Here is a 27,962-nt window from a genome sequence, read left to right as displayed (position 1 = left end):
GTTGAAGTAACCCAATTTCGTGGATCGATGCTCATTATGTCAATCACTGGATTGTCTGGTCCAGACTCGACTATTAACAGGCTGGTGCCAAATAGCTGGAATATTACTTGGCGTTAAAAAACACAAAAACAAACAGCAGTTGCGTCCATATGGAGAAAGGTTCTCTAAACCTTTCAGTAGCTTTAGGTGATATCTAAGACATCGAAGAGATTAAAAAAATAGGCGGATGTGGAGGATGTGTGCACAGTTTTAATTAAAAATGGATGGTACTTAACCATTTTTCAGATGTCCAAGTGCCCCATGTTTGTCGGAAAAGCGTCCATGATGGATTTAACTGATTAATTATTTGACAAACTTCCGTTTCAATTCCCCGTGGGAACTCGTGTCAAAGATACGACGCGATTCGAGTCATAAGTGACAACTAAATTGAATCGGGTGGTCGTGTTCTGTGACTTGGTAGATTGTGGGTCATCGTACCAAGGTTGGAAGTTGCTCATGATATCAACCACTGGTTTGTCTGGTCCAGATACGAAATGTACAGACCGCCATGCAATGAATGGAATATTGCCATCGAAGGCGAAAAACAAGAAGCAAACTTCCTTGATGTTTTAATGAGTTTCAAATAAGTCTTATTACAAAGTTGGCAGTGTCCATACATCCTGTCTGAAACAGGTAACTCTGGAGAACAGTCCCTACACTCACCAGTAATATGGATACCAGATAAAAGTGGCCTCTACAAGACCAGATTGTGAATATATTCTAGTCAATATATGCCACGATTCCAACCATGTGACCAAGAATTCGGTCGACACGACGGTAATTTGTATTTATTTGACGGCATATACATCACATGGTCTCTGTAAAAGTTGTCACGTAGCATTTTTTTGAAACACAAGTCCATAAGTATACACATGCACTTACACAGAATTGTCAAATGATAAAAAGATCTGATTTTAGATCATTACAATTGTAAGATTCCTTCCACGGGATCAGGGCGCACGGGTGGCCCAGTCGTCTAAGGCGCCGCGATTCGCTGTGTAGAGTTGCGTCCCTTGGGCACGCCAGAAACCTATGATTGTGGGTTCGAATCCCGGTTCGCCCCGATTATGTTTCTAGGTTTGTCAGCACCATACCCGTGCTCGTGGGTTTCACCGAAGTGGTAAACGTCTAAGACCTGCGTCACTTCGGGCTTTCCTCCCACATTAAGCTGACACGCCGCGATATAACTGGAATACTGTTCAAAGCGGCGTTTAACCCAACTCACTCACTCCACGGGATCAGAGACGGGGCCAGCAAGTCATGAAGTTAGTGTCTTGAATACTTCTGACTAAATATGGTATGTTTCCAGACTTCTTCCATTAAGCCCCTAAACGTTTGCTTTACAGATTTGTTTTCGCAAGAAACATGAAAATAAAACTTTAAATCCACGTGGTGCCTTCTTGTGATTACTTACAGTTGTCGGTCAGGAGAAATACGGAAAAGAAAAGTATGCTTCCTACACTACGTGACGAAAGTTAAAAGACTCGATATGAAAAATCATTCAAAGGTTGTGTCTGCGGAGCTGCAAACCAAGTAATACGAAATAGTCTTGAGGGGGGAGTTTGCGCCACCGTCTGTTGTCCCTCTCCCTTCCAGGGACAACCTTGTTTCTATGCATTTAATGTCATTATTAACTCTTAGCATTACATACGTCACACAATTTGAGTAAACAGTCAAACAAGGAAGTGTTTGAACGACTTGAATCAAACTGGCTGGGCCTGCCGATTTGTCCGAGCTTAGCCCACCTTTAACACACATCTTGCAGTTAGACTATTGTGCTGCAGTCGAATGTTTAGTCTCTGAGAATGAATATTTTTCGGATACAAACAAAAAAATCCATTTATATTGAAAAGGAGCCTACAGAGATGGGAGATTCAGAACCTGAACCTGAGGAAAGGGCTTGCATTACAGAAAGGGCTTGGTGGAAGGGAAAATAATATGGTTCAGGGACTGTGAGACAGAATAATAGTGCTGTATCATGATATTAAACACTTAGCGTTCCTCCGCCTATTGTATTTACATCCAGCCCTTACCACGTATTCAAACACCTGATGCAGATTCTCCCCTGTCAGAGCAGAACACTCCATATAACGCTCCCCCCGGACATTCTTAACACAGCGAGTTCCGTCCTCGATACTCATAAAGCTGTCACTATTCGCCCCCCTCAGTCTCGCCTTGCCTGGGTAAGGGTCAATCAGTTTCACGGGAGCTAGGTCAAGGCTGATGTGAAGATTCTTCACTTCCGGAAATGATGAAGAGGATGACGTGGACACCTCCCCATGAGGCAACGCGGCGGGACTAGATATTTCTTGAGTTTTACTGGCAATACACTCATCACAGCTACACGATCTACCCGTGCATTGTATCCATGAATTAGCAACATTGTTCTTGTCCAACGCCGCTTGAGAACACTCTGTAGATCTATACATGCAAGCAGCTGCGGTAACACGCTCCGGGAAATGAGTTTCGATTGGTTGGTTGGATATTTCTGTTTTTGAATTCTGGGTACATGGGAAATATTTGACAGTGAACGATGAATCATTGTCGGCTGGGAAGTGGGTTTCTAACATTGGTTTTAAAGGTGATGTGTTGGTGTCAGATGAATGGTTTAATTCTTGACCTATCACACCGTTATCGTTTGTGTTTGCGTGGTCCTGGTGCGGGGACGGTTCAGCAGCGTCCCCATTCTCTCTGAATGGTCTACCGTGGGCTGGCTCCACCACACTGATCACATCCCTGGAGTGGTCCAGCGGTGAGGCAACGGATCCGTTGATGGATTCCGTTGACCAGTAGTCCGGGTTCATACGGTGGGAGGAGATGTTCATCAATTCCCTGCTCAAAAACGACAAATCATGCTCAATGTTATCAAACTCGAGATCAGTGGGCGATGCCATTCGCCTGTCTGACCCCGTGACGTCACTCGCCTCCCCATCAGACATCAGAGGCGTTTCCTGCGCAGCGGAACAGTCATCTTCAAAAGAGCATATTTCTGTTTCCGGTTCCTCGTTCTTTATGCTGTGCCTCTTAACATTCTGTATGGTTAATTCGAGTTTTCTCGACAAACTGCTTCCGTTCACAATGTCACCAGTTTCTTCAATAACATCAGATTCAGGTACTATTGGGTGTGATTCGCTTTCGCTGAAATGTACCTTTTCTTTTGTCTTAGGAACCACAACCCCAAGATCCAAACTTTCCGATCCATAAATACATCCCTTCTGAAGTTCTGCATTCTCTATTTTAACTGTGACTTGAAATTGTCCAGGCATTAATGACTGTGTTTCGCCACCATTAACAGGTTTCTCCTCCATTCTATTCCTCTCGACACTTTGGTCCTGACATTTGGACACCAGCAGCAGTGGGCTCTGTTCCTCAAATACGTCTGCTTCAATAGAATGTTCAGACGTGACAGACGGAGTTTCAACCAAACCGGGCTTCTTTCCATCGTTATTGTTACCGAGCCGCCTTGGTTCCACTGCCAGTTCAGGGTATCCAGACGACAGTGCGTTACGTCTCCCCACCTCCTCCGTCTCCTCTATCACGTCCCCAAGCTCCTCCACATCATCACTGCAAGCTATCGCTGTAAGGAGCGGCAACTGATCAATGGCTTCATCCCGCAGGTCCCTCATTGTCCCAAGGACGATAATGGGCGGTCTTCGTAAACCGAGTAGCATGCTGAGGCGTCTTATCTCAGGTAAGCCGAGGTCATCAACTTGGACACAGGTGCATGCGACAATAACGTCAACTTTCCGACAAACTCTTCTCAGACCTTCCTCGTCGCCTAGGAACACGCCTCCGTCTATAAGTGTCACCATGACAACCTCCTGAAATATAAGGGATTAATAAGATGTTTCTGTCGATTTGGGAACATTTACTGTTCAAAGTGAAAAGGCGTCTCGCAAACTCTGTAATACATTATGTTTGTTTGTTGTTTAACGCCGCTCTCGGCAGTATTCTAGCTATACGACAGCGGTCTGTAAATAATCGAGCCTTGACCAAACAATCCAGTGATTGACATCATGAGCATGACGGAGTGTGTCAGTGACATTCGTGTTGATTGCAGTAAATGTTTCAAAACACATATTTTTGTTTATCATATAATGGGTAGGTTTCTCGGCAGGATAAAGCCAACGGATAAAAACGATATCCGTTGGGGTCATATGCGGATAGAGAATGCAAATATCACAGGTCAAGTAGGGACTACTTTTACTGTTTATAAACAAACATGGCGTCGCACTCGTCATTCGGCGATCGAGTCAGAATTAACCATCGGGAATCTGGATAAACTACAGGGATAATTGCTATCATTATCAAAAGAACAGTCTAATAGACTGAAAATATGTGTCTAACTGTGACGCAGCTAAGGCATTTTATGAGTTTTGGCAACTTTGGAGATATAAATTTCGAAACAATTTGGCGAGGGCACGAGGCCTAGCCAAGCAGGATCAGTAGCCATATCTGTGCTTGTAGACCTTTGCGGCTTGAAACCTTCTCCACAAATTAAAATAGTTGGATTTGACGGAAATATGTTTGAATTGTTACCTTGTTTCGTTTTGTCGCTGTGTGTACATCTGAGTACACTTCTTATCGTTATGACAGGACAGACCGACTGTCAACAATGTTTGACCCTGGCCGTGACGTCTCATAGACTAGGGTTAGAGTAGCTCCCCTTTGACAAAGGGCAGTTACTCTAGCGGACAGACCGATGGATTGCCGCGAAAGGCAATTAAAAACAATTGTCTTTTTGCGTATATGTTGCATCGCCACTGTATAAGAAACAGATTTCAGTTGGAAGTATATTGGCTACTGTCACTGTCCGACTGACACATCACTTACCCTGTGACGTAATACATATTAATGCGCGCATTGCAGGAAAACTCGCAATGTTTCAGTGTTTGTGAGAGAGGGAAAGCGATTTTGAAGCACAGAATTAAAGAATGACATTATATGATAAAGAGGTTATCACGCTTGTGTGTTTGGGGATGGTAAATATCCTGTATTAGGAATAAACACTATGTATTTAGCTCGCCAAGGCTCGCTAAATACAATGTTTATTCCTAATGCAGGATATTTACCATCCCCAAACACACTCGCGTGATAACCTCTATTTCTTTTTATTTGATAACAAATTTTATCATATAATGGGCAGGTTTCTCGGCAGGATAAAGCCAACGGGCAGTTAATGAAAGACCTCGGGATTCTGCAAATGATAATGCCCTGAAAAAAAGCGTTACCGTAATACTAACACGTGTTTTTACGATGTCTTAAAAGAAGAAAAATCAAATCATAATACCGAATTCTTTCTTCCGCCCAATAGCTTCTTTTTTTTAATTAAAGAGACAAAATAACCATTACGGTTTCATAATCTTACCGAAGTCTTCTATTCCGCCTTGTGGATGTTTTACAGTATTGAAAAAATACAACCATCAAAGTAACATTGTCTTACCGAAGTTTTCTGTTCCGCTAACTGGATGTTGATGTTTTTGACGCCATTGTAGGGCGCTGTGAGCTCTTCCACAGAGGTCGGTAGCCGTCCACTCACCCAGCGCATGATGAGAGTTGTCACCCCTGATCCCGTGTGGCCGTAGATGAGTGCGTGGATGTTGCGACCTGACATCTCGGTATGGAGACTGACTGTAACACATACAGGACTGGTGCATTGTTTGAACGAACTGAGTGAATGTTGTTTTACGCCACAGTCAGCAATAATACAGTGTTATTACCGTGGCCTGTGAAGAATGGAATCTGAAACCAGTGTCAAACATGAGCAGCGGTCCACGTCATCGGGTCACGATGACCCGTAATCATCGGGTCACGATGACCGTAATGATCGGGTCACGATGACCCGTAATCATCGGGTCACGATGACCCGTAACCCGCAATAGTCCAGCCGTTTGTTAAACTACTGTGCCAGTGTTAAAAGTATAAAACGTTACAATAGGTAGAGTGTGCCCCAGTGTGACCTCTAATGCCCTGTTAAACAACATGTCCATTTAGGCTCTTGACAGACGATGAATCAAGCAACCAGATGCGCAAAGAAATAGAAGATACAAATCCCTTCCCTATTCCAAAGAAATCCCAACCAAAAGAGTCGACAGTATGATTCCGATTATACCATGAGCATGTGTTTATGAATCACTATCAAACAGTGATGAAACCAGGTGTTCGCGAAATGTGAACGTATTCTTCCCAACCGATGGCACCCGTCACAAACACACGCAAAGGAAAGTCAATTTTTCACCTAAAAAAACAGGGGAACATGTAGTACAAGTCAAAATAGTGATTTGCATCGGACATCATTTTTGTCATCGATACATTTGCTGAATTTTGATGGAATGAGGAACGGCCATGTGTTTAGGTTTTAGAGTCACGCCAAAAGTTGATAGTACTGATGCATAGCGAAGTAATTGGCCACATCGACATTTTTTAACTGTGCTCCGTTGCGGCCATATTATGAGATCGTATAGGAATTTTATGAGTTAGTCTTTGAAACAGCATTACTTGCATCATATCACACAGCATTGCAAACAGTCAGTGAATTTAGTGAAAATGGTTTTACGCCGCTTTTAGCAATATTCAAGCAATATCACGGCGGGGGGCACCAGAAATGGGCTTCACACACTGTACCCATGTCGGGAATAGAACCCGGGTCTTTTGCGTGACGCGCGAACGCTTTAACCACTAGGCTACCCGACCGCCCCCATTGCAAACAGGTTTCAGGGTAGATGTGGAAACTGTAGCAACTGTAGCTAATTTAGATGGAAAGAGATAAGTGGTGGTGAATGGTCATATGACCATAGGGCAAAGCAAATGTTATCGTCTTTTATATTTTCATAAATTCGGAACTGATTGACAGTTCTGAGAACACCTGCTACATTACGACATCGGCAGTAAAATTTCAAAATCTTTTGTACTGAAACAATACGAAATTGGTTTTAGAAATCAACGGGTTTTTTTCCAGTCATTAGCATAAGTTGTTTTGGTTAAATTATTGAATTGGATAATAATGATATTTAAGCATGTGTCGTTTAATTGCACATTCCTCGTCGGTAAAATAATTCAAACACACTTTGTCGAGATTATATTTTTACAAGGCCCTAATTTAAGTGTACCAATACCGATATTACATGCAAACCCGCACCTATCCCCGTCGCTGTAGCAACGTGTTCTCCACATGTAGCGTCTAGATGAGAGAGGTCTCAGAACAATACAACTGATGTCAGAAGTCAAGAACTGACACAAATCGGAAGTGTCTTCACGCAGTGATAGGAGTGCTGTTTCCTGAACGACAGTCAACGTCCTGTGCGACATCAACACAGGCCCAGTCACCAGAGAGAGGGAAGTCCATTACAGTTAGGTACAGATATTTTATTTTATTCCTGGGAAAACCTATGTTGATGGAATGTAAATAAACGAAGAGCTTTTTATTTCCTACATTATTATTTCAAGAAACATATTCACATTTACATATCTAAGGAATTGCATCCTTTTTCTATATTTTAAATATTCTCAGCCTACAATGACACCAACACAGACGTATGAATGGGAAAACAGTGGTGGATAGAAAGTTTCTTTAAGTTATACCATATCACAGGTAACACCTTGTAACATGCTTATAAAGACAAGTAGAGTCATTATATGCCACTCACCGTTACAGATGCTTCAAAGGATCTCTCGTGGGATCTGTGAACTGTTGTCAGGTTCATCCAGCGACAGTGAACACGCAAGTGACGTCACCGCGTGCTAACACTGCCGTCGAGGAAGCTGCTTGTCCCCTACAACAACAGGATCTCACTCACCCCGGAACTCCGTGCATTGTGTTGCCCGCTACCGACATACCTCCACGTTCTGCAGCTCACCCTTTGTTCTTCATTATCCTTGTTCGCAGTTTTCATCCAGGTCGCAATCCCGGCATTGGGTGGAAAAGGTCCACTCTCATGTTGCTTTTGCAATAATGCAAAAATACACGAGAATAATAGTATGTTCATCATTCAAGGCGATTCTTAAAATAATAGATTTTTAAAATGTTGCTTTTGAAATTTAAACAAAAATGCATACAATGTTCGCGTGAACCACCCAAGCTTTAATTTAGCGCCAAATGACTTGCACCCTTGTTTGTGTCCATGTTTTGTTGTTGTTGTTTTTTCATATTTATATAGGGAGAGGAGACGTGTGATTGGGAATAGTACGACCTTTATTCAGAGAACACCTGCCGGACCAAGCTACTAACTTCTGTGAGATTTCTTGTTTTGTAATTCTGTAAGACCTTTATTCGATTCGATACCTCTTTCCGTCAGAGAAAGTCTGTCTGGATCGAGCTACAATGTACAGTGTTTTAATGCACCAGACGGATGGCAGTTAAAAAAATGTTTGAGACAGGAGTAAAAGGTCTGCTTGAAATGAGATCGATCTGTGGCTTTCCCCGTTGGAGATAGGCATCGGATTTTAGTGAACGTTTTGATTGAATGATACTCGTATGTGTCATAGATTTCTCTCCGTCTGAGACAGCTGCACCTTTACAGATGTAACGTGGTCCCGACATATTTGATTTTTTTTTTTTTTGATATCGACACAACTCATAGTGCTTGATCTTTTATCTGTATAATGCAATCCTGGTAACTCAACAGAAAACGATGACGTAACGGAATTATTTTTTTATTCAAACATCATATTGTTTGGTCGTCTGTTCATTACTTGAAACACAAATTCCAGGTCTAACAACGGCGCCTCGCTTGTCCCCAATAGACATGGTGTCAGTCTCTATACGTTGTACACCTGCGCTGCCCGCAGTCCCATCCATCCTTTTCACGACTGCCGACAAAACTTCTTTCGCCGTGACCTACTAGACTCCAGGCCAACCTCGGCCACTCTCTGAAACAACTCGCGCACACCGTCGTCCTGTTTTGCCGAGCATTCAATGAAGTCCACGGCGTCCAGCTTTTCCCTCATCTCTTGACCCTCAAGGGTGGTCACCGGCTCCTGATGAAGCTTGTCGCTGCCACGGACGCTGCTGAAAGAATGATCGGAGTCTCGAAGGTCCTTCTTCGTTGCCACGAGGACGATCGGGCGGTCAGAGGTGACATGACTCAGCATCTCTGGACGCCATCTCTCCGACACGTTCTGCAGCGAGTCTCGGTCAGTGATGGAGTAGCATATCACTATCACGTCCCCGTCGTTGTAGGACAGTTGACGCAGGCTGTCGAACATGCTGCTTCCGCCGGCGTCACATATCATCAGTTCTATCTGTGAGAAGAGAAAGGTACGGTCAGACGCGGACATATGAAAAATGGATATCACAAAACTCATTCAAATCCTTTACAGTGGTAGTATTTGTCCATGTTTTATCAGGGTGGCGGGGAAGCTTTTAGTGGTTAAAACGCGCGCACGTCAGGCAAAAGACCATGGTTGGATTCCCCAGAAATGGTACAACGGTATTTCTGAAATATTCCTAAAAGCAGGGTAAACACCTACTCGTAGGATATCAACTGGGATAGACAATGATGACGATATTCACGGAGTGGTACGCAACACGTCCTTCCAGTAAACGCACAATATCGTGAGTGAGTATTGTTTTCGTGGGGAATCGAACCCGGGCCTTCGGCGTGACGAGCGAACGCTTTAACCACTAGGCTACACCACCGCCCCTACAGTATCTAGAAGAATAGTGGGGTAAATTACTATGGTAAAGATTTCTTAAACCATTTATATTCATAGTTTAGTTGTTAATGTGAGCATGATTCAAGCATGGCATTGGGGGAATCAGGGATAGCCCAATTGTCTAAGGCGCCGCAATTCGGTGTACAGAGTTACACCCCTTAAGCATGTAAACTTTCAAAGATCTGCATTGATACTTTTCTCCTACTTTAACTGACACGCTGAAATACTTTTTTAAAACTCACTCAGTGTCTCAACATAGCATGCATTGCATTGTGAGTGAGTGAGTTTGGTTTAACGCCGCTTTTAACAGTTTTCCAGTTATATCACGGCGTGTCAGCTTAATGTGGGAGGAAAGCCCGAAGTGATGCAGGTCTCAAACGTTTACCACTTTGGTGAAAGCCAAGAGCACGGGTATGGTGCTGACAAACCTAGAAACATAATCGGGGCGCACCGGGATTCGAACCGACAATCATATGTTTCTGGCGTGCCCAAGGGACGCAACTCTGCACAGCGAATCGCGGCGCCTTAGACGACTTGGCCACCCGTGCCCCCGCATTGCATTGTGTATAACGTAAAGGCAGGAGCGTGTACAGCCTAGTCTGCACCGTTCTTGTAGAGGGGCGGGCGGGTAGCCTGACGGTTAAAACGTTCACTCGTCACGCCCAAGACCCGGGTTCGATTCCCGACATGGGTACAATGTGTGAGGCTCATTTATGGTGTCCCCCGCCGTGATATTGCTGGAATATTGCTAAAAGCCGCGTCAAACCATACTCACTCACTCACTCACTCACCTTCTAGTAGAAAATTAAACGTTGCCATCAAACAGTTACAAATAGCATGCATTATTCTTTGCAATAGATGAGTGAGTTAGTATTGTTTGACGCCTTCTTTTAGTAATATTAAAGCAATATCACGAAGGGGTAATTGTCAGTGGTACTCCTTGCCAGCTAGTAATAAGAGTTTCATCTCTTCGTACCCGTGAAGATCCGGGATAGAAAAGGTCTTCAGCAACCCATGCTTGCCGTAAAAGGCGACTATGCTTGTCGTAAGAGGCGACTAACGGGATCCGGTGGTCAGGCTCGCTGACTTGGTTGATACACGTCATTGATCCCAATTGCGTGGATCGATGCTCATTATATTAATCACCATTGACCATTTAAGAGCCTGAAGAACAGGCATGACTTCCCACAGCCAGCATCGCCTACCAAAATAGCCTTGATCTCAGTACCCATGTTGACGCTACCTGAAATAGGCACGACCATTAGACGTTGTGAGGAGATCATCGAGCGACAGCCAAAGTAACACATGCCTGAATCCGTCACAATAGAATTCCCTTTCTAAACTATACCAGTGTTATAACTGACAGTTTGGGCATTTATTATATATTTCAGCGTGAAAGACTGTGCTTTCTGAAGTGATATTTTCATTGCAGTGAACATAACACTTGTTCTTACACACCTGTGGGTGTGAAACCCAGTTGAGATAACTGGTATCCCAACATATGTGTGAGATCGAATTCCAGGCCCGTGATTGGCTACTCCATGGTGATGTCCTGAGGTCAGATTATGACGGACTACTTTCCTGATTGTAAGTCATTGATTAGTGGCTCGTGCTTCAGTCGAATGTTCACCTACGTCGGTGTTGAACATTATGGTTTTTTTAGAGTGTAAACCCCCTGGATGCCACATCGACATATATGTCACTCCTCACTTTCGCTCGTTAGATACGTTGTGAGCAACACGTTGTTAGATAAATGGTATATGACAGACACTCGTGTAGTAATCTCTATATATTTCACTGCAGTGAACATAACACTTGATATTTCACTGTAGCGAACATAACACTTTGACGGAACTATTGTTATACAAGAGTTACCTCCCCTTGAATTGTCTCTCTTTATCGTAAGTGTCTCGCCAGTACACAAACTGTTGACGTCCCTTTTACGTTAGTTCCACGCTGACAAGGCAAAATAATGACAGATGGTCATTTATGGCGTTAATATCACTTCTTTCCGTTTGTAATTCTCTCGAAAATATTTCGTTATAAACTGTACACTTCTCATTTAACTCGTCAATCGAGACTGTTCGTTTGCAAAGTGCCATTTTTGTTACTTGACCAGCGAAACATGATATATTTCACTCGACAAATGAACTATCCTCTGTATATTAAAGAAAAGTCTAGCGACTTGTTTTGGGAATAAGCCGCGAATAGAAATAGCGCTCGATGACTACTTCTATACTCTCTCTCTCTCTCTCTCTCTCTCTCTCTCTCTCTCTCTCTCTATATATATATATATATATATATATATATATATATATATATATATATAATATGCTGACATACCGTCATCATTAAGTATACTGTATTAAGTAAGATTCAACCAGTCGTTTTTACTACTTCACTTGGGGGGGGGGGGGGGGGGGGTTACTCTACATAAAGTGAGAGTTGACTATTACAGCAGTCACCCCTCTTGTCACACTGTCATGTGGAGGAATTTTTTTATGCAAAGATCTGAATCAGGAACAGATGAGTCAGTTTCACTGGTCTTTAATATTTCTAGTTCGTGGGGGAGGGAGTAAATCAGTGGCTATTTGACCATTATTGAACGATATGTGATCAACATACACCTCAAGCTTCAGTGAACTTGTTCTTTTCTGAAATTGTAAGAATATGAGGAAATCCCTTGAGGTTTTTAGAATCCACATACTATTAATTCCACTTGTCTCAGATATTTATTTCTGAATATATAGAATGAAGTCCTACCTTAATTGTTTTACGGATTATGATTGATCTTTGAGACCGAGATTTGGTGTAAGTGTGTTGGACCCAGAAATTTATCTCTCTTTGCACGGATTTTTATCGAGCTTTGGAATCAAGTTTTGATTTGGTTGTTGTTTAACGCCGCACTCAGAAATATTCCAGCTAGACGACGGCGGTCTGTAGATAATCTAGTCTGGTCCAGACAATCCAGTGATTGACATCATGAGCATCGATCCACACAATTGCGATACGAAGACATGCATCAACCAGGTCAGCGAGCTTGACTACCCGATCTCGTTAGGCGCCTCTTACGACAAGCATAGTCACCTTTTACGGCAAGGGTTGCTGAAGACCTATTCTACCCCGGATCTTCACGGGTATTGGAATTAACAAAAGAGAAATGGACAAGTTTTTAGGTTGAAGATAAAACCACGGGAGTCTTTACATACTGGAGTCTGGTTAACTCAGAGAAATTAGCCCATCCCCATCCCATCTTCCCTTCCCCATCCTTCATACCCACCAGACACCGAACAATGTAACCATGTGGGCCGATTACCTGTATTTGCACGACAATCCGAGAAGTAAAAGCAATATCTGCTGCATTGTGTCGACACACTCACTCACCCACTCTCCGGACATTTTACATGAACTATCCTTACCTGTCGGACTTGGGTCTTTGTAACACAGCCTGGTGGTCTCCCGTCTCTGTGGTAGAGCTCTGTCAAACACAGAGTGAATCCGAAGGAACACGGAACAATAAAACAATTGAAGATGTGTATCCGGAATGTCACGTTTCCTGCTCACATGAAGAAGGAATTGATCGACAATCTTGATAACATCCAACTTTGCTGTCAAGTAATATCGTGTTTTTTTGCAGTATCCGGAAAACATGGATTTCAGACCTTTAGACAATGTTTGCATTATTTGTTGTTTAACGCTGCACTAAGTTTTGTTTGTTTCTTTATTTGTTGTTTAACGCCACACTCAGCAATATTTCAGCTATATGACGGCGGTCTGTACATAATTGAGTCTGGACCAGTCAATATAGTGATTGGCATCATGAGCATCGATCCACGCAATTGGGATACGATGACATGCATCAACCAACTCAGCGAGCTGACAACCCGATCCCGTTCGTATCCTCTTACAAGCATAGTCGCCTTTTACGGCATGCATGGGTTTCTGAAGACCTATTCTAACCCGGATCCTCACGAGGCCGGCCGATTTGAACAGTTGTCGCTATCGCTATATATTTTTAACCAACGAATCAAGCCACCTCTTTTCTTTGGCTGAATAAAAACATACACATGTCACTACTACATCCCTTAGCAGCCGAATGTGAATGAGTGAGTAATGGTTTTACGCCTCTTTTAGCTATGTTCCAGCAATGGGGCTTTGGGGGAAGCTATGTGGTTAACGCGTTCGGTCGTCACCCGTGCCATATTTATCAAACAACTTAGTTTTGACTTAGCCAAGTCAGAAACTTAACTTGGTATTCACGAAGTGTTATTCCGGGACAAACCGAATAGCGACTCGTGCCCCTCTCATGGCCATTTTTGCGACCGGGTTCCGTCTTAGCGCAAACGGGCATACCTAAAACAATTGTCAACTCGTTGCCTAATGGTTAACATATATTTCCCCATATATTGTATATATTTCAGATGCAATTTAAATATACATAGACATGCGGAATTATACAGTATGAGTGAACACATGTAACTGTGTCTTGGGTATATTTTTAGATGCAAGACATATGTAAAATCAAAAATTATTTCTGAGGGATTCTTTGACGAAGGGGCGAAAGGTGACGAATTAAAAGGTGTCAGCTCAAAATCCCGAAGTGATGCAGGTCTCAGACGTTTACCGCTTCGGTGAAACGAACACGGGTATGGTGCTGACAAACCTAGAAACAATATTGGGGCAAACCGGGGTTCGAACCAACAATCATACATTTCTGGCGTGCCAAAGGGACGCAACTCTGCACAGCGAATCGCGGCGCCTAAAACGACTGGGCCACCCGTGACCCCTCGTCTCTTGAGATGATTGGTAAACACGCTGGGTGGGCCGATACATTTTTAATGAGTAAAAATATACCGGAACGTCGATAGCAGCCTGTAGTATGTTCACAATGTCGCGGAGGATATTCAGGATGAAACAATAAAACCGAAGGCACATAACCATGAACCTACCCATAACTATGTCCTCGCCAACCATATCGGTCGAATACCACGGAAAGGGTGGGAGAAAAAAGTATCAAGGGAACAAGGATGCGTCACGTGAGGCAATATTCGTAACATTAATAGATCCAGTGAAAAGGTGAGGTGAAATAGATTAAAGATCGCGTTAAAGATTATTGCACTTACCGCATTCGACGTAATAAGCGCCCAGGGTGCTCTCAAAATTAGAAACAGGGGGCTCTTATTAGAATATTATTTTGGTGAAAAAAACAGAGTTGAAAGATAAATTTCGTGGTTTATGCTGACAGCCTGATATGTTTGTGTACGACAGATATATTTTTGCAGAATTTAATTGCCCATAATTAAGGGTGCATATAACACACGAGTGCGTATCATACGCGAAAAAATAAGTCTTGCGTACATTGATTAATCGGACGGGTGCCAACTGGGATTGTTCACTAGCCAATATATCAGCAAATATCGCCGTGGGCGCTTATTAGAGCGGGGCGCTTATTACGTCTAATACGGTATATAGCGAGATCGACTAAGAAATATCTAATGGTTGATACGTAATTCTCATTGGATGATACAGTGCAACATGTGTGAGTGTAGGCTGGAACCTGATTGGTTGAAAAACGTGGTTGAATTGGATTCCATCATGAAGTTGAAGATGACTTGATTCTGACCGGTCTGTCAGAGGTTTCATATTATTGATAAGCTCTGATCGAAACAACGGTGGCCGCATCACCTCGGAGCTTATATCATATAGGAAAATACTTCCTTCTCAATCATTAGAAATATATACGTCGTATGAATACTTTTCGTGTTGAACATAACATTTGACAATGATTTTGATGAAATTGCGTTCTGAGACAGGCATCGAATTTAAGCAAAATGATTTGATTGAAATGAGTTTGACCTGTGCCTTGAATTTCTGTATGAGACAGGTATCGAATCTTAAACAAAGGTCTTATTTAACAAGAGTGATCTGTACCTTAACACGTGGTCCAGACAGAACTGTTTCACATCAAACTACTACAATAGTGCTTGAGTTTTTATCTGTATAATACAACCCTTGTAACACGTGGCTTAAGATGACGTTAAAGAACTATTTTTTATTCAAACATTATATTGTTTTGTGGTCTCCTCATTAATTGAAACACAAATACTGGTCTATCATCGACACTCCGTTTGTCCCGAACACACTATATATTGTCGTTGATCTAAGAACATCGAATAACCATGGTGTCACTCTCTATTCGTTGTACGCCTGCGCTGCCCGCTGTCCCATCCATCCTTTTCACGACTGCCGACAAATCTTCTTTCGCCGTGACCTACTAGACTCCAGGCCAACCTCGGCCACTCTCTGAAACAACTCGCGCACACCGTCGTCCTGTTTTGCCGAGCATTCAATGAAGTCCACGGCGTCCAGCTTTTCCCTCATCTCTTGACCCTCAAGGGTGGTCACCGGCTCCTGATGAAGCTTGTCGCTGCCACGGACGCTGCTGAAAGACAGATCGGAGTCTCGAAGGTCCTTCTTCGTTGCCACGAGGACGATCGGGCGGTCAGAGGTGACATGACTCAGCATCTCTGGACGCCATCTCTCCGACACGTTCTGCAGCGAGTCTCGGTCAGTGATGGAGTAGCATATCACTATCACGTCCCCGTCGTTGTAGGACAGTTGACGCAGGCTGTCGAACATGCTGCTTCCGCCGGTGTCACATACCATCAGTTCTATCTGCGGGAGGAGAAAGGAACGGTCAGACTCGGACAAATGAAAAGTGGACATCACGTTACTAATTCAAATCAACCACTATGGTAGTATTTGTTCATATCTACCGTGGCGGCTGGGAAGATTTTAGAGGTCGAAGCACTATAAAAGACCAGTTTCTACCTGGTCTGGTTGTAGCGCCACCAGTGGCTATTACGAGTTATGTCCCTTCTATGTCCCTCATATTGACCAATCAGAGTCCACATCTCATATCACTGGCAACTGCTTCAAGCAAAATTGCAGCGCCAATTCAAGACGATCTGATCGAAAATCAAGATCTATATTGTAATATGGGGGCATGGGTGGCCCAGTCGTCTAAGGCGCCGCGATTCGCTGTGCAGAGTTGCGTCCCTTGGGCACGCCAGAAACCTATGATCGTGGGTTCGAATCCCGGTTCGCCACGATTATGTTTCTAGGTTTGTCAGCACCATATCTGTGCTCGTGGGTTTCACCGAAGTGGTAAACGTCTAATACCTGCATCACTTCGGGCTTTCCTCCCACATTAAGCTGACACGCCGTGATATAACTGGAATAATGTTAAAAACGGCGTTTAACCCAACTCACTCACTTTATTGTTATAAAACGGGCCTTACTTCGCGAGGTGCATCAAATCACTTGAGCACCTTGATTAAAAAAATGAAACGATTTGCAAATTTTCTGTCGGCGCCCAGTTGGCGGTTCACATGCTTTGCAAATCCCTCAGTCGACCGAAATCTGCACTTTAAATCCATGCATGATGTCGGGGTCGTTACGCGATTTGGATTGGACTATGCATAGGCCAGTGGACCAATGATTCCGGCACGATGTAGGGTGTTCATTATTAATATGATATTGAATAAATTACATGCAGCACAAACCTTCTGCCCTTGCACAAAGACGGTGGAAGTGCCCGTCTCAAAGGTGGACCCTGCTTCATCGTTGGTGATGAAGTGACCCTTTAAGAACCGGAGAAGCAGGCATGACTTCCCACATCCTGCGTCGCCCACCACAATAGCCTTGACCTCAGTACCCATGGTGACGCTAGCTGAAATAGACACAACCAGTATACTTTGTGAGGAGGTCACCGAGCGATGCCTTAAGGCTGTAAGACCTAAAGTAGCACGTGACCTTAGTCGGGCACTGTAAAATTATGTTTCTGCACGATACCATTGTTGTACTACCAGTTGAGACATGTGTGAAGAAAAAGCCAAGAGAATCCAAAACATACACGATAATGTAAGCCTCGTTTTGGAATAAGCCGCGCATAGAATAAGCGCTCGCTGACTACCTTTTACTATATATACATAATATACTAATATACCGTCATCACTACATAAGTACTCTGTGGGGGAAAAACATCATACAAGTCACTTTTACAACTTCACCCTTCTCCTTGAAGATCCGCCTCCGTGGTCTAGTGGTAGAGCGTACGCCTGGAGAGCGGAAGGTCCAGGGTTCGATCCCTGGCCGCGTCATACCAAAAGACGTTAAAAGATGGTATTTGTTGTTACCCTGTCTGGCGCTCGGCATTAAGGGGCTAAAACAAGGACTGGTCTCGGCTCGGAGTCAGTATTATGTGTGGATAGTGTTGCGCAATAATGTTGATTACCTACAGTTGTCTACAGCCTTGTGTTTGTTGTTGATTAGGTAAGCAGTCTTTGAAGAATTATTATTTACGTATTTATTTGTGAGAATTTATTTCAATATTTGTTTGCGTTTATGGAGTTCAAATTGTAAAAATCGGTGTACACACTTTGAGTAAACGCAAAATAAATTGAGGTCAATTCTTAAATAAATCATTTCATGAATACACATATCACACAGAAATTAATACGCTATCCATGCCTGAAATGGGAACCGAGTCATAAGTGTCTGGTATTATGTTATGATGCCCCGTGACAAAAAGTAGTTCCTGATTGCAAATGAAGCACTTCCTAGTCGTCCTTGTGAATAGTTAGACGGAAGATCAACGTGTCAAAGAACTCGCTTCCATGAAGTGAGGGAGTGAGTATGGTTTTACGCCGCATTTAGCAATAGCAATATAACGGCGGACTTCACACATTGTACCTATATCAGTGGGCCAGTGTTATATGACTGCGGTTTGAAAATAATCGAATCATCACGCTATTGGGATGCGATGACTTGTAACCAAGTCAACGAGCCTGACCACCCAATCCCGTTAGTCGCCTCTTACAACAAGCATTGTCGCCTCTTACGCAAAACATGAGTTGCTGAAGACCTATTCTAACCCGGATCTTCATGCGACGTGCATGTACGTGTGTGTGTTTGTATGGCTGCTTGTACTGGTCCGGACTGATGCCGATTTATAGTGCTAGCTCACTGAGATACCATGCCGCAGTTTAACATGAATACTCCACTCAGACACAGTGTACTGACTCCGAGCCGACCAATCTTTGTTTTAGCCCTTTAATGCCGAGCGCCAGACATGGTAACAACAAGTACCATCTTTAAACGTCTTTTGGTATGACGCGGCCGGGGATCGAACTCCGGACCTTCCGCTCTACCACTAGACCACGGAGGCGGTCAATGGGTCCATGAAGGGAGTAGTGGGCTTGAGAACAATTTAGTCCAAAGGCTCACTGATGTTTGCAATACTGGCATGGGGCCTCCATAACAGTGAGGATCCGTTACAGAGGGCAGGGTTGCATATTGCTTTTTGCGCAGGCTATTATATTTTGAGATTAATAACTGCATTGTTATTTCAAAAGGTACAGCATCCTATCTGTGGGTTCTTGGATCTCTAAGTAAGAATTCTAAAATTGCTGGGTATGTATTTTTTAGTCTCCCTTAATCACCATTAACATAGGGAGCCTAGTGGTTGAAGCGTTCGTTGGTCTCGCCGAAGGCGCGGGTTCGGTTCTGCGCATGGGTACAACGTGTAAAGCGCCTTGCTGGTGTCCCCCGTCGTGATGTTGCTGGAATGTTGCTAAGAGTGACGTAAAACCTCACTCATTTGTTTAACGCCGCACTCCAGCTATATATGACAGTGGTCTGTGAATAATTTGGACCTGACAATCCAGTGATTTCCGCATCGACTGAGATACAATGACACGGAATACACCAAGTCACCGAGCCTGCCCACAAGATCCATTTAGTCGGCTCTTGCAAGCATATAGGTTGCTTGGAACTTATATTCTTACCAAGAATCTCTATGGGTATGGTTCTCCACACTTATGCGTAATAAAGGTTAAAGTGTTCGCCCGTCATGCCGATGGCCCGGGTTCGATTCCCAACACGGGTACAGTGTGTGATCCAATTTCTGTTGTCCGTCGTGATATTGATGGAATATTGCAAACAGCGGCGTCAAACCATACTCACTCACTCACTCCACATTGATACAGGCAGGTTGACTTAGATCAGCCCCCTCCCATCTTCACTTCCTCATCCTCCATACGAGGGCACGGGGGCCCGATTCGCTGTGCAGAGTTGCGTCCCTTCGGCACGCCAGAAACCTATGATTGTGGGTTCGAATCCCGGTTCGTCCCAATTATGTTTCTCGGTTTGTCAGCACAATACCACTGCTCGTGGGTTTCACCGAAGTGGTAAACGTCTGAGACCTGCATCACTTCGGGCTTTAAACCCAACTCGGCGTTAAGCGGCGTTAAACCCAACTCACTCACTCATCCTCCATACCCACCAGACACTGAACAACGTAACCATGTGGGCCGATTACCTGTATTTGTACGACAATCCGAGAAGTAACAGCAATATCTGCTGCCTTGTGTCGACACACTCACTCACCCACTCTCCGGACATTTTACATGAACTATCCTTACCTGTCGGACTTGGGTCTTTGTAACACAGCCTGGTGGTCTCCCGTCTCTGTGGTAGAGCTCTGTCAAACACAGAGTGAATCGTTTGAACACGGAACAAAATAAGTCCCAACTGAAGTACGTGCTAACATTAGTGCGGAGCCGGGCTTGACCTCTGTATGACATGATGGAACACGCGGCAAACTGCACGTTACTAATGTGTCGCATAAATGAATAGGGAAATATTTAGCTGTTGGTCGCTAGGGCTTTTAAACACGCAAATTTGTTATCAAGAAATATCGCTGGTATTTGCAGTACCCGGAAAACATGGATTTCCGACCTTTGAACAATATTTGTTTTATTTATTATACTCAGCAAATATAAAGTCTGTTTTGGACGATAACTACCTTGGATGAATTCGCTGTTTCGTTTGACGTCACCGTCTCTATCACAAACCTGCCTAACAATTGCTCTCGCACATGAGTTATTTTGATTGGACGTCTATTTTAGCCCTGTGTTATTCGAATCGGACTAAGGTAACGATATGGTGCAAGTTATTTACCACAACAGTGTGGATAACCTCTGATTGCAACAACTGAATTAATGGCCGCATCACCGCGTAGCTTATATCACATAGGAACGTATTTCTTTCTCAGTCACTAGAAATATATACGTTGTATGAAAACTTACTTTTCGTGTTTGATAGAACATTTTTTTCTCATTTTAATACATTAAAGTTTGTCAGAATTGATTTGATGAAATTATGTTCTAGAGCCATACAGATGCGTTAAATTCGCTCTCATTTTGTTAATACCATGTATGCCTTTCAATATATACTTACGATACGGTAACACACAAGAGGAATAATTTCTTTATCATATGATGTAAATCTTGAAATAGTCCATGTTTAAGACGTTATAACACTGAAGGAACATTACAAAACGCGTATAAAACGATGCTAGAGCAGACATCGCAACTGTTTATAAATACTGCTACATGATTCGAAGCCATATTTTTTACAGAACTAAACTTATTGGAAACATTATTCAACAGTTTATTGACAAAGTTGACAATTTCTTATAAGCATGAGCTTATTCGAAGTAATTCCTGCTTGGGCACATCATTAATTTATTACATTTACCAGATCATGATACAAAGTTTATCGGATTGAATGATCACATCGACAACTGTCCATCATATGATAAAATATGTTTATCATACGCCATATATACATACCTCGTAGTCGGTAGCTGTTGCTGGTGTATATAGACTTAGTCGGCTGGCACGGTGACAGGAACGCACGAACGGAAGTCATGAAGCAACCAAATGCTTCCTGTTTGAAATATTCGCAGTCGCCCTGACTGCTGACCTGTTCAAGTGGGTGTTTGTTGCTTAACGCCACAATGAGCAATATTCCACCTCATGTCGATGGCCTGTCAATAATCAAGTCTGGTCCAGTCAATCTAGTGATTGATAGTATGAGCAACGAGCCACGCAGTTGGGGTACATTGTCACACTGTGATCCAAGTCATCGAAGTCTGACCATCCGATCCATGAAGTCGCCTCCTACAACGAACAGGCTGCTGATGACACTAAGGCTAGTTGGGGAGGGGGCAGGGGCGGGGGTATCTCGGTTTTCAGGATAAGTCTTATCCTGAAGTATTTTAAGCAGAGGCCAAGAGTTTTACTGAACAGGCTGCTGATGACACTAAGGCTGGCTGGGGTGGGGGCAGGGGCGGGGGTATCTCGGTTTTCAGGATAAGTCTAGGTCTTTGAAACTAAGACTAACTGGTGAGGGTGATATTTATCATTTATCATAACATGTGAGCTGGCCGAGTAGTGTTGGATGAAATCAAACTTGCTGTGACTGCCAATTTGCCAGCCTATTCCGCGTTCCACAAAGCGATCTTATCGCTACGATTGTCGTAAGTCTATGTTAAAGTTAGGGAATTACGATCGCCTTAGCGCTAAGATAGTTGGGGTACATTGTCACACTGTGATCCAAGTCATCGAAGTCTGACCATCCGATCCATGTAGTCGCCTCCTACAACGAACAGGCTGCTGATGACACTAAGGCTAGCTGGGGTGGGGGCAGGGGCGGGGGTATCTCGGTTTTCAGGATAAGTCTAGGTCTTTGAAACTAAGACTAACTGGTGAGGGTGATATTTATCATTTATCATAACATGTGAGCTGGCCGAGTAGTGTTGGATGAAATCAAACTTGCTGTGACTGCCAATTTGCCAGCCTAGGCCCCGTTCCACAAAGCGATCTTATCGCTACGATTGTCGTAAGTCTATGTTAAAGTTAGGGAATTACGATCGCCTTAGCGCTAAGATAGTTGGGGTACATTGTCACACTGTGATCCAAGTCATCGAAGTCTGACCATCCGATCCATGTAGTCGCCTCCTACAACGAACAGGCTGCTGAGGACACTAAGGCTAGCTTGGGTGGGGGCGGAGCGGGGGTATCTCGGTTTTCAGGATAAGTCTTATCCTGAAGTATTTTAAGCAGAGGTCAAGAGTTTTACTGTATTACACACTAGAATCTATACTGAATCTATGCTGAACAAAAACAGTATGGGATCATAAATATTCTTGAGGAAGACTGAACACAATTTCAAAGAAATATTCCCAAAAATATTCAAGATCTCTAACTTTTATTGTTCACTTTATAGGATCAAAAGGTGTTTGTACTCCTGTGGGTGCTTCTCTACACAGTGACATGAGACGCCCTTTCACTATACGACCACGAATGTCCCGAATCACCCTTAATCGGAAAGTTTCAAAATTCGTGATGATACGGCCAATAATGCAAACTTTCGTGGCTAATCGGTTTGGAAAATATGAACAATGCCACGAATGGGTACATGTTGTACGAATTACAAGATGCATGTACGGATCATGCACGAATGGTAAGTATCACCTACGACTAAGTTACGAATATGCCAAATGTTGTTCTAACTTTATTCTTACATGATTCGTAGTTGACTCGGGACATTCGTGGCTGTTTCGGGATGTTTTCGGGTTGAGGACAAGAAATTTTGGGAGCCACGAATCGCTAAGAATAGCCAAGAATTCAAAGGAATCGATTACGTAGCAGTTTCGGAACATAAGAATTAATTACGAATGGATTACATTACAGCCACGAAATTGCAATTCGGGGACCCTTCCACGAAATTTTTTGACAAACAAAAACTTTCACACTGATTCGACGAACTCCCGCGAACTGTACGAATATTTGGGAATCAAATAAGATTCATTTAAGAACTTCAAGATATGATTGAGATTTATCTACGAACATGAAACATTTCCTATTCCGGGTGATTCGGGATGAAAGGGTGGGCATTAGACACCTTGAACCCTTACCCCTCAGGTAAAAGCAGCAATGACAAATGACACAAATCAAGTGTATTTAGGATAACATTTATTTCTTTGCAATAAATCAAGGACTGAAACTTCATATTTACAGTCATATTTACATAATTTACATAGGCAGGTGTGTCTATTATATCATTTGGAGTAGCATGCTTTAGCTTCCTGACTGTGGTTGATAAACATGGTGGACCAGGTGTGCAGGAAACTGTGGTCGGAGAATAGCTACACACATATCTGTCTGGTTTAGTATTATAACTCAGATGTTGTGAAAAGGAAGATACTATATGCTTAACTAAACTTAACAGGGAAGTAAATAGAAAAACAGATTTATGAATTATTTGATAATAAATTAAAGAAATGTTTATGATATATTAAAAGATTGTCATCTGATTGATGGAAGTCACCTGGGACTGACCACATGTATAGGAGACAGTGAATTCACTGAGAAATCCAACCATGACTTTAGGTACCTGTTCCAGTACAGTATTGAACACAGTAAAATGTCTCCTTTCTTAAAAGGTGTGATGAAAATCCATTCCTTCTGAGTGATAAAACTTTGTGTCCCACCCCACCCCACCCCACCCCACCCCACCTACTTGAATGGGATTACCAACCCTGCCAGCACAATAGCTAAAGCCCCGTTCAAGTGGTCAGGAAACAGCTGGTAAAATCAAGGATCAAAGAAAGTGTTGACATCTCAAAGATGTTTTGTTACATTTGTTTTAAACCATTGTCCATAAGCTAAGTAAAATTATATTAAAAAAGATATTACTTCTTATTAATACCTATTCAACATTTCTTCAGAAATAAATTAATCTTCAATGTACAATACAATCACATACAAATGTCTGGAAGGCCATGTCAAAATATATTCTTGTTTGCCTTACATTTATTGAATAAAGTTGGCAGAAGGTGGGTCGGAAAATACATTTATATTGAGACTGATGCAACTAGTTTGAAAATGAAGCCTCCTTCATTCAGACGGTTTAAATACTGACTAGGTGAGCTACAAAAGCATCCCATGCCCCTGCATATATGAGACACAATGTAATGCATATTCATTGACTAAATCACAAGACACACCATCAGAACAAAACACACACCAAATTAGGCAATAAGTATCTTCGGAGGTGACAGTGTTGGGAAACAAGACATGTTTTCCACAGCCTACAGGTGACAATAACATCTTTCAGAGGACATCCTGGATGAAGAAGGACATCCTGGATGAAGAAGGACATCCTGGATAAAGAAGCTCAGGATCAACCTTCAGAGAACACGTTGCATGTCTATGCAGACACAACTTTACTGGGTGACATTGTACAAAACAACCTTAGCGCTACAACTGTTGTAAGACTACATTAAGGTCAGAGGACATCCTGGATGAAGAAGGACATCCTGGATGAAGAAGGACATCCTGGATGAAGAAGCTCGGGATCAACCTTCAGAGAACATGTTGCATGTCCATGCAGACACAACTTTACTGGGTGACATTGTACAAAACAACCTTAGCGCTACAACTGTTGTAAGACTACATTAAGGTCAGAGGACATCCTGGATGAAGAAGCTCGGGATCAACCTTCAGAGAACATGTTGCATGTCCATGCAGACACAACTTTACTGGGTGACATTGTACAAAACAACCTTGGCGATACAACTGTCGTAAGACTACATTAAGGTATGGGAAATACGATCACCTTAGCGCTAAGATCAAACTGTATAACAGCACCCTGCTCCTTTATTGGGGCTGAATCTAAATTTAACCAAAACTAGAATATGACTGCAATGTCTCATAATGAAATGCACAGAAGTCAATGTACCATTTAAGGGGTCTAAAACAAACTTAGGCCACACATATGTCAACTTGGTTTACAGACTGTTTGGGAAAAAAACGCAACTCAATTATTCTTTTAGTTTTCTCCTCCACTACTGGTCGGCTGGTATAAAAAAAAAAAAAATGGTTTAATGAGGGAGGAGAGCCTGCAACACAGCTGATGCTTTAAGCAATGCAAACCTGACGAATCAAGCCGGAATACTGTTGTGCATCAATGCATCCTATTCATTGAAGGATCAACAACAGACTTTATTTTACCCCCCATGTTTAATACATGTCAAAATAGTGGGTCCTTGTTTAGAACAACTTCATTTGATGCAATATGCTATCACCTAACAGGATAAAAAAAAAAAAAATACTGACAAACTAAGTGCTTGTGGCCCTATAAAATGGGTAAGGGTAAGGCTAAAAAACATAATAGTCTTGGTTCTCAGTGAGTGAGTGAGTGAGTGAGTATGGTTTTACGCCGCTTTTAGCAATATTCCAGCAATATCACGGCGGGGGACACCAGAAATGGGCTTCACACATTGTACGCATGTGGGGAATCGAACCCGTGTCTTTGGTGAGACAAGCAAACACTTTAACCACTAGGCTACCCCACCACCCCTGTAACATTTCAAGAAAACACAGGGTTTGTCAAGTATATACAGGTTATGGAGACCATATTGAAGGTAAGGTAAAAATTGTAGTCTGAGACTGGACTCTGGGTCATGATGACCTTGTCTGTCATTTCCTGGGATTATCCTTGCAAGCTTGTGCAGCAGTCAGTGTCAAGTGTTTACATGGGACCAGTCACGATCATGTACCGTACACACTGGCTCATATGATATCCTGTTAGTCAGCTCACACAGCTGATAACATGCCATGACATTAGCACAGGATAAACAAAAGAAAGTTTGTAGGTTACTGTAATCACTTTAACCCATACATATTATCTTGTGTTACCCCCCATGTTTAATACATGTCAAAATAGTGGGTCCTTGTTTAGAACAACTTCATTTGATGCAATATGCTATCACCTAACAGGATAAAAAAAAAAAAAATACTGACAAACTAAGTGCTTGTGGCCCTATAAAATGGGTAAGGGTAAGGCTAAAAAACATAATAGTCTTGGTTCTCAGTGAGTGAGTGAGTGAGTGAGTATGGTTTTACGCCGCTTTTAGCAATATTCCAGCAATATCACGGCGGGGGACACCAGAAATGGGCTTCACACATTGTACCCATGTCAGGAATCGAACCCGGGTCTTCGGCGTGATGAGCGAATGCTTTAACCACTAGGCTACCTGACCGCCCCCTTGGTTCTCAGGCACCGCACCCATCATCATAAAGTTCACTGCATGTTTCGTTTTTATTTCCATTTTTTATAAAAAAAAAAAAATCCTTAAATATTCTAACTCCAACAGTAGTCAAATACTGTAGTCCTGTAATTTACTCATCAAGGAATACATTTATGTAGGGAGGCCCTTTCCCAGGTTGATTGTATTTGGTTACAGAACTGTATATTTGGTTACATACTAGTTTGAACAACAAAGAAGAAAAAAAATACACCGCCTACCTGCAGTATATTTTCAAAAGCCATTGCCTGAGAACCAATTCTTTTCTTATTTTAAGCCTAATAAGACTTATATTTCAAAATTCAGAGGTAATATAACATCACATTTAATGCAAAAGTTCCTTCCCACTTTACTGACCCTGTTATTTGTACAATACCAGTCACCTCCGCAATGTCTAATATTGGTGATAATAATTCATAACAACCTCAATCTTAAAATATGTTAATTCAAATTTTGTTTGAGTGATATGAGATGTAGACCAGGGTGTGAATATCAGACTCTGAAATTGCCTGCTACTACCCCAGAGCGACAACTTGTACTGGTCATCTTGTTGAAACATGGCCTTGCTCAAATATTCCTGTTTTTAATACGGAGAGTACACCATGGGCAGGCAGGCAGACAGACTCTATCAGGCCAATCTACTGCTAGAGACAAATGGCTGTGTAACATAAAGTGTACGCCACCATCTTGAATATTAGTAGATATATGTAAAACGTAAAATTAAGTTCAAACTAACGAAATAAGAACAACTGTGATTGTTTAATTGGATGTGGTGCAAAAACATAGATGACTATTTGCCCCACAATTGCTCCAAAAAAAAACAAGGGCTATAAGGCTTAAAAAAATAAAAGAATTGGTGGTCAGGCAATGACTTTTGAAATAGTGTGGCGGGTGGTGTTTTGTTTGTTTTTTTCGGGGATAGGGGGGTCTTCAAACTAGTATGTAACCAAATAAACAGTTGTGTACCATCAATCTGAGACAGGGCCTCCCCATTAAACAAGTATACAAACTCCTACTGCTGCCATGACCATAACACGAGATGCTCAGTAAAGCAGTGCCCATGTAAAGGGAAGTAACTGAGTGCTATTTTGGATCACATTGTTTTTAAGTATTTTTATATTTTTTAAAATTGAAAATGGAAACAAAAATGAAACATGCGGCAGACTTTACGATGACAAGGGCGGTGCCTGAGAACCAAGACAATAATAGTCTAATCAGAAAGCGCCTCTAAGCTGTATGCAAGACAAGCAGATCCTGACTATACAAGGAT

The 27,962-nt window shown here is 42.6% G+C and overlaps 3 protein-coding genes across 4 annotated transcripts; all 3 read right to left on the bottom strand.

Moving 5' to 3' along the window:
• Nucleotides 1–1,153: 1,153 nt before the first annotated feature.
• Nucleotides 1,154–7,823, bottom strand: LOC124134614. The gene is made up of 3 exons (XM_046499548.2): nucleotides 7,686–7,823; nucleotides 5,483–5,670; nucleotides 1,154–3,860 (listed from the first exon to the last, which is right to left on the bottom strand). The coding sequence occupies exons 2-3, from the start codon at nucleotides 5,651–5,653 to the stop codon at nucleotides 2,016–2,018; spliced, it is 2,016 nt and encodes a 671-aa protein (XP_046355504.2). The 5' UTR covers nucleotides 5,654–5,670; nucleotides 7,686–7,823; the 3' UTR covers nucleotides 1,154–2,015.
• A 243-nt stretch (nucleotides 7,824–8,066) lies between these two features.
• LOC124136692 (rho-related GTP-binding protein RhoC-like) lies at nucleotides 8,067–14,667 on the bottom strand. The gene is made up of 3 exons (XM_048396742.1): nucleotides 14,643–14,667; nucleotides 13,113–13,249; nucleotides 8,067–9,279 (listed from the first exon to the last, which is right to left on the bottom strand). Exons 1-3 carry the CDS (start codon nucleotides 14,665–14,667, stop codon nucleotides 8,842–8,844), a joined length of 600 nt encoding a protein of 199 aa, XP_048252699.1. The 3' UTR covers nucleotides 8,067–8,841.
• Nucleotides 14,668–15,719: 1,052 nt separating this feature from the next.
• LOC124134625 (transforming protein RhoA-like) lies at nucleotides 15,720–21,480 on the bottom strand. 2 transcript variants are annotated; one of them, XM_046499560.2, is made up of 4 exons: nucleotides 21,390–21,480; nucleotides 20,178–20,236; nucleotides 17,259–17,425; nucleotides 15,720–16,368 (listed from the first exon to the last, which is right to left on the bottom strand). In XM_046499560.2, the coding sequence occupies exons 3-4, from the start codon at nucleotides 17,412–17,414 to the stop codon at nucleotides 15,931–15,933; spliced, it is 594 nt and encodes a 197-aa protein (XP_046355516.1). In that variant the 5' UTR covers nucleotides 17,415–17,425; nucleotides 20,178–20,236; nucleotides 21,390–21,480; the 3' UTR covers nucleotides 15,720–15,930. The 2 variants fall into 2 exon arrangements, with proteins under 2 accessions (XP_046355516.1, XP_048252806.1); XM_048396849.1 differs by lacking the exon at nucleotides 21,390–21,480 and having other exon boundaries at nucleotides 20,178–20,332.
• Nucleotides 21,481–27,962: the final 6,482 nt, after the last annotated feature.

The sequence above is a fragment of the Haliotis rufescens genome, unplaced genomic scaffold (genome assembly GCF_023055435.1).
Source record: "Haliotis rufescens isolate VD_foot unplaced genomic scaffold, xgHalRufe1.0.p SCAF_16, whole genome shotgun sequence".
In the NCBI taxonomy this organism is placed as follows: domain Eukaryota; kingdom Metazoa; phylum Mollusca; class Gastropoda; order Lepetellida; family Haliotidae; genus Haliotis; species Haliotis rufescens.
This window is presented reverse-complemented; position numbering and strand designations above follow the sequence as displayed.

Excerpts from the sequence above, each read along its gene's own strand:
- LOC124136692 (XM_048396742.1), bottom strand. The coding sequence starts at position 14,667 with ATGGTTGGCGAGGACATAGTTATGG. Across the intron at positions 13,250-14,642 it reads TGGCGAGGACATAGTTATGG|GAAACGTGACATTCCGGATA; the intron begins GTAGGTTCATGG and ends TCATGTGAGCAG. Across the intron at positions 9,280-13,112 it reads CAAAGACCCAAGTCCGACAG|ATAGAACTGATGATATGTGA; the intron begins GTAAGGATAGTT and ends CTCTTCTCACAG.
- LOC124134614 (XM_046499548.2), bottom strand. The coding sequence starts at position 5,653 with ATGTCAGGTCGCAACATCCACGCACTCATCTACGGCCACACGGGATCA. Across the intron at positions 3,861-5,482 it reads TAGCGGAACAGAAAACTTCG|GAGGTTGTCATGGTGACACT; the intron begins GTAAGACAATGT and ends CTTATATTTCAG.
- LOC124134625 (XM_046499560.2), bottom strand. The coding sequence starts at position 17,414 with ATGGGTACTGAGGTCAAGGCTATTGTGGTGGGCGACGCAGGATGTGGG. Across the intron at positions 16,369-17,258 it reads TCTTTGTGCAAGGGCAGAAG|ATAGAACTGATGGTATGTGA; the intron begins GTTTGTGCTGCA and ends CTCCTCCCGCAG.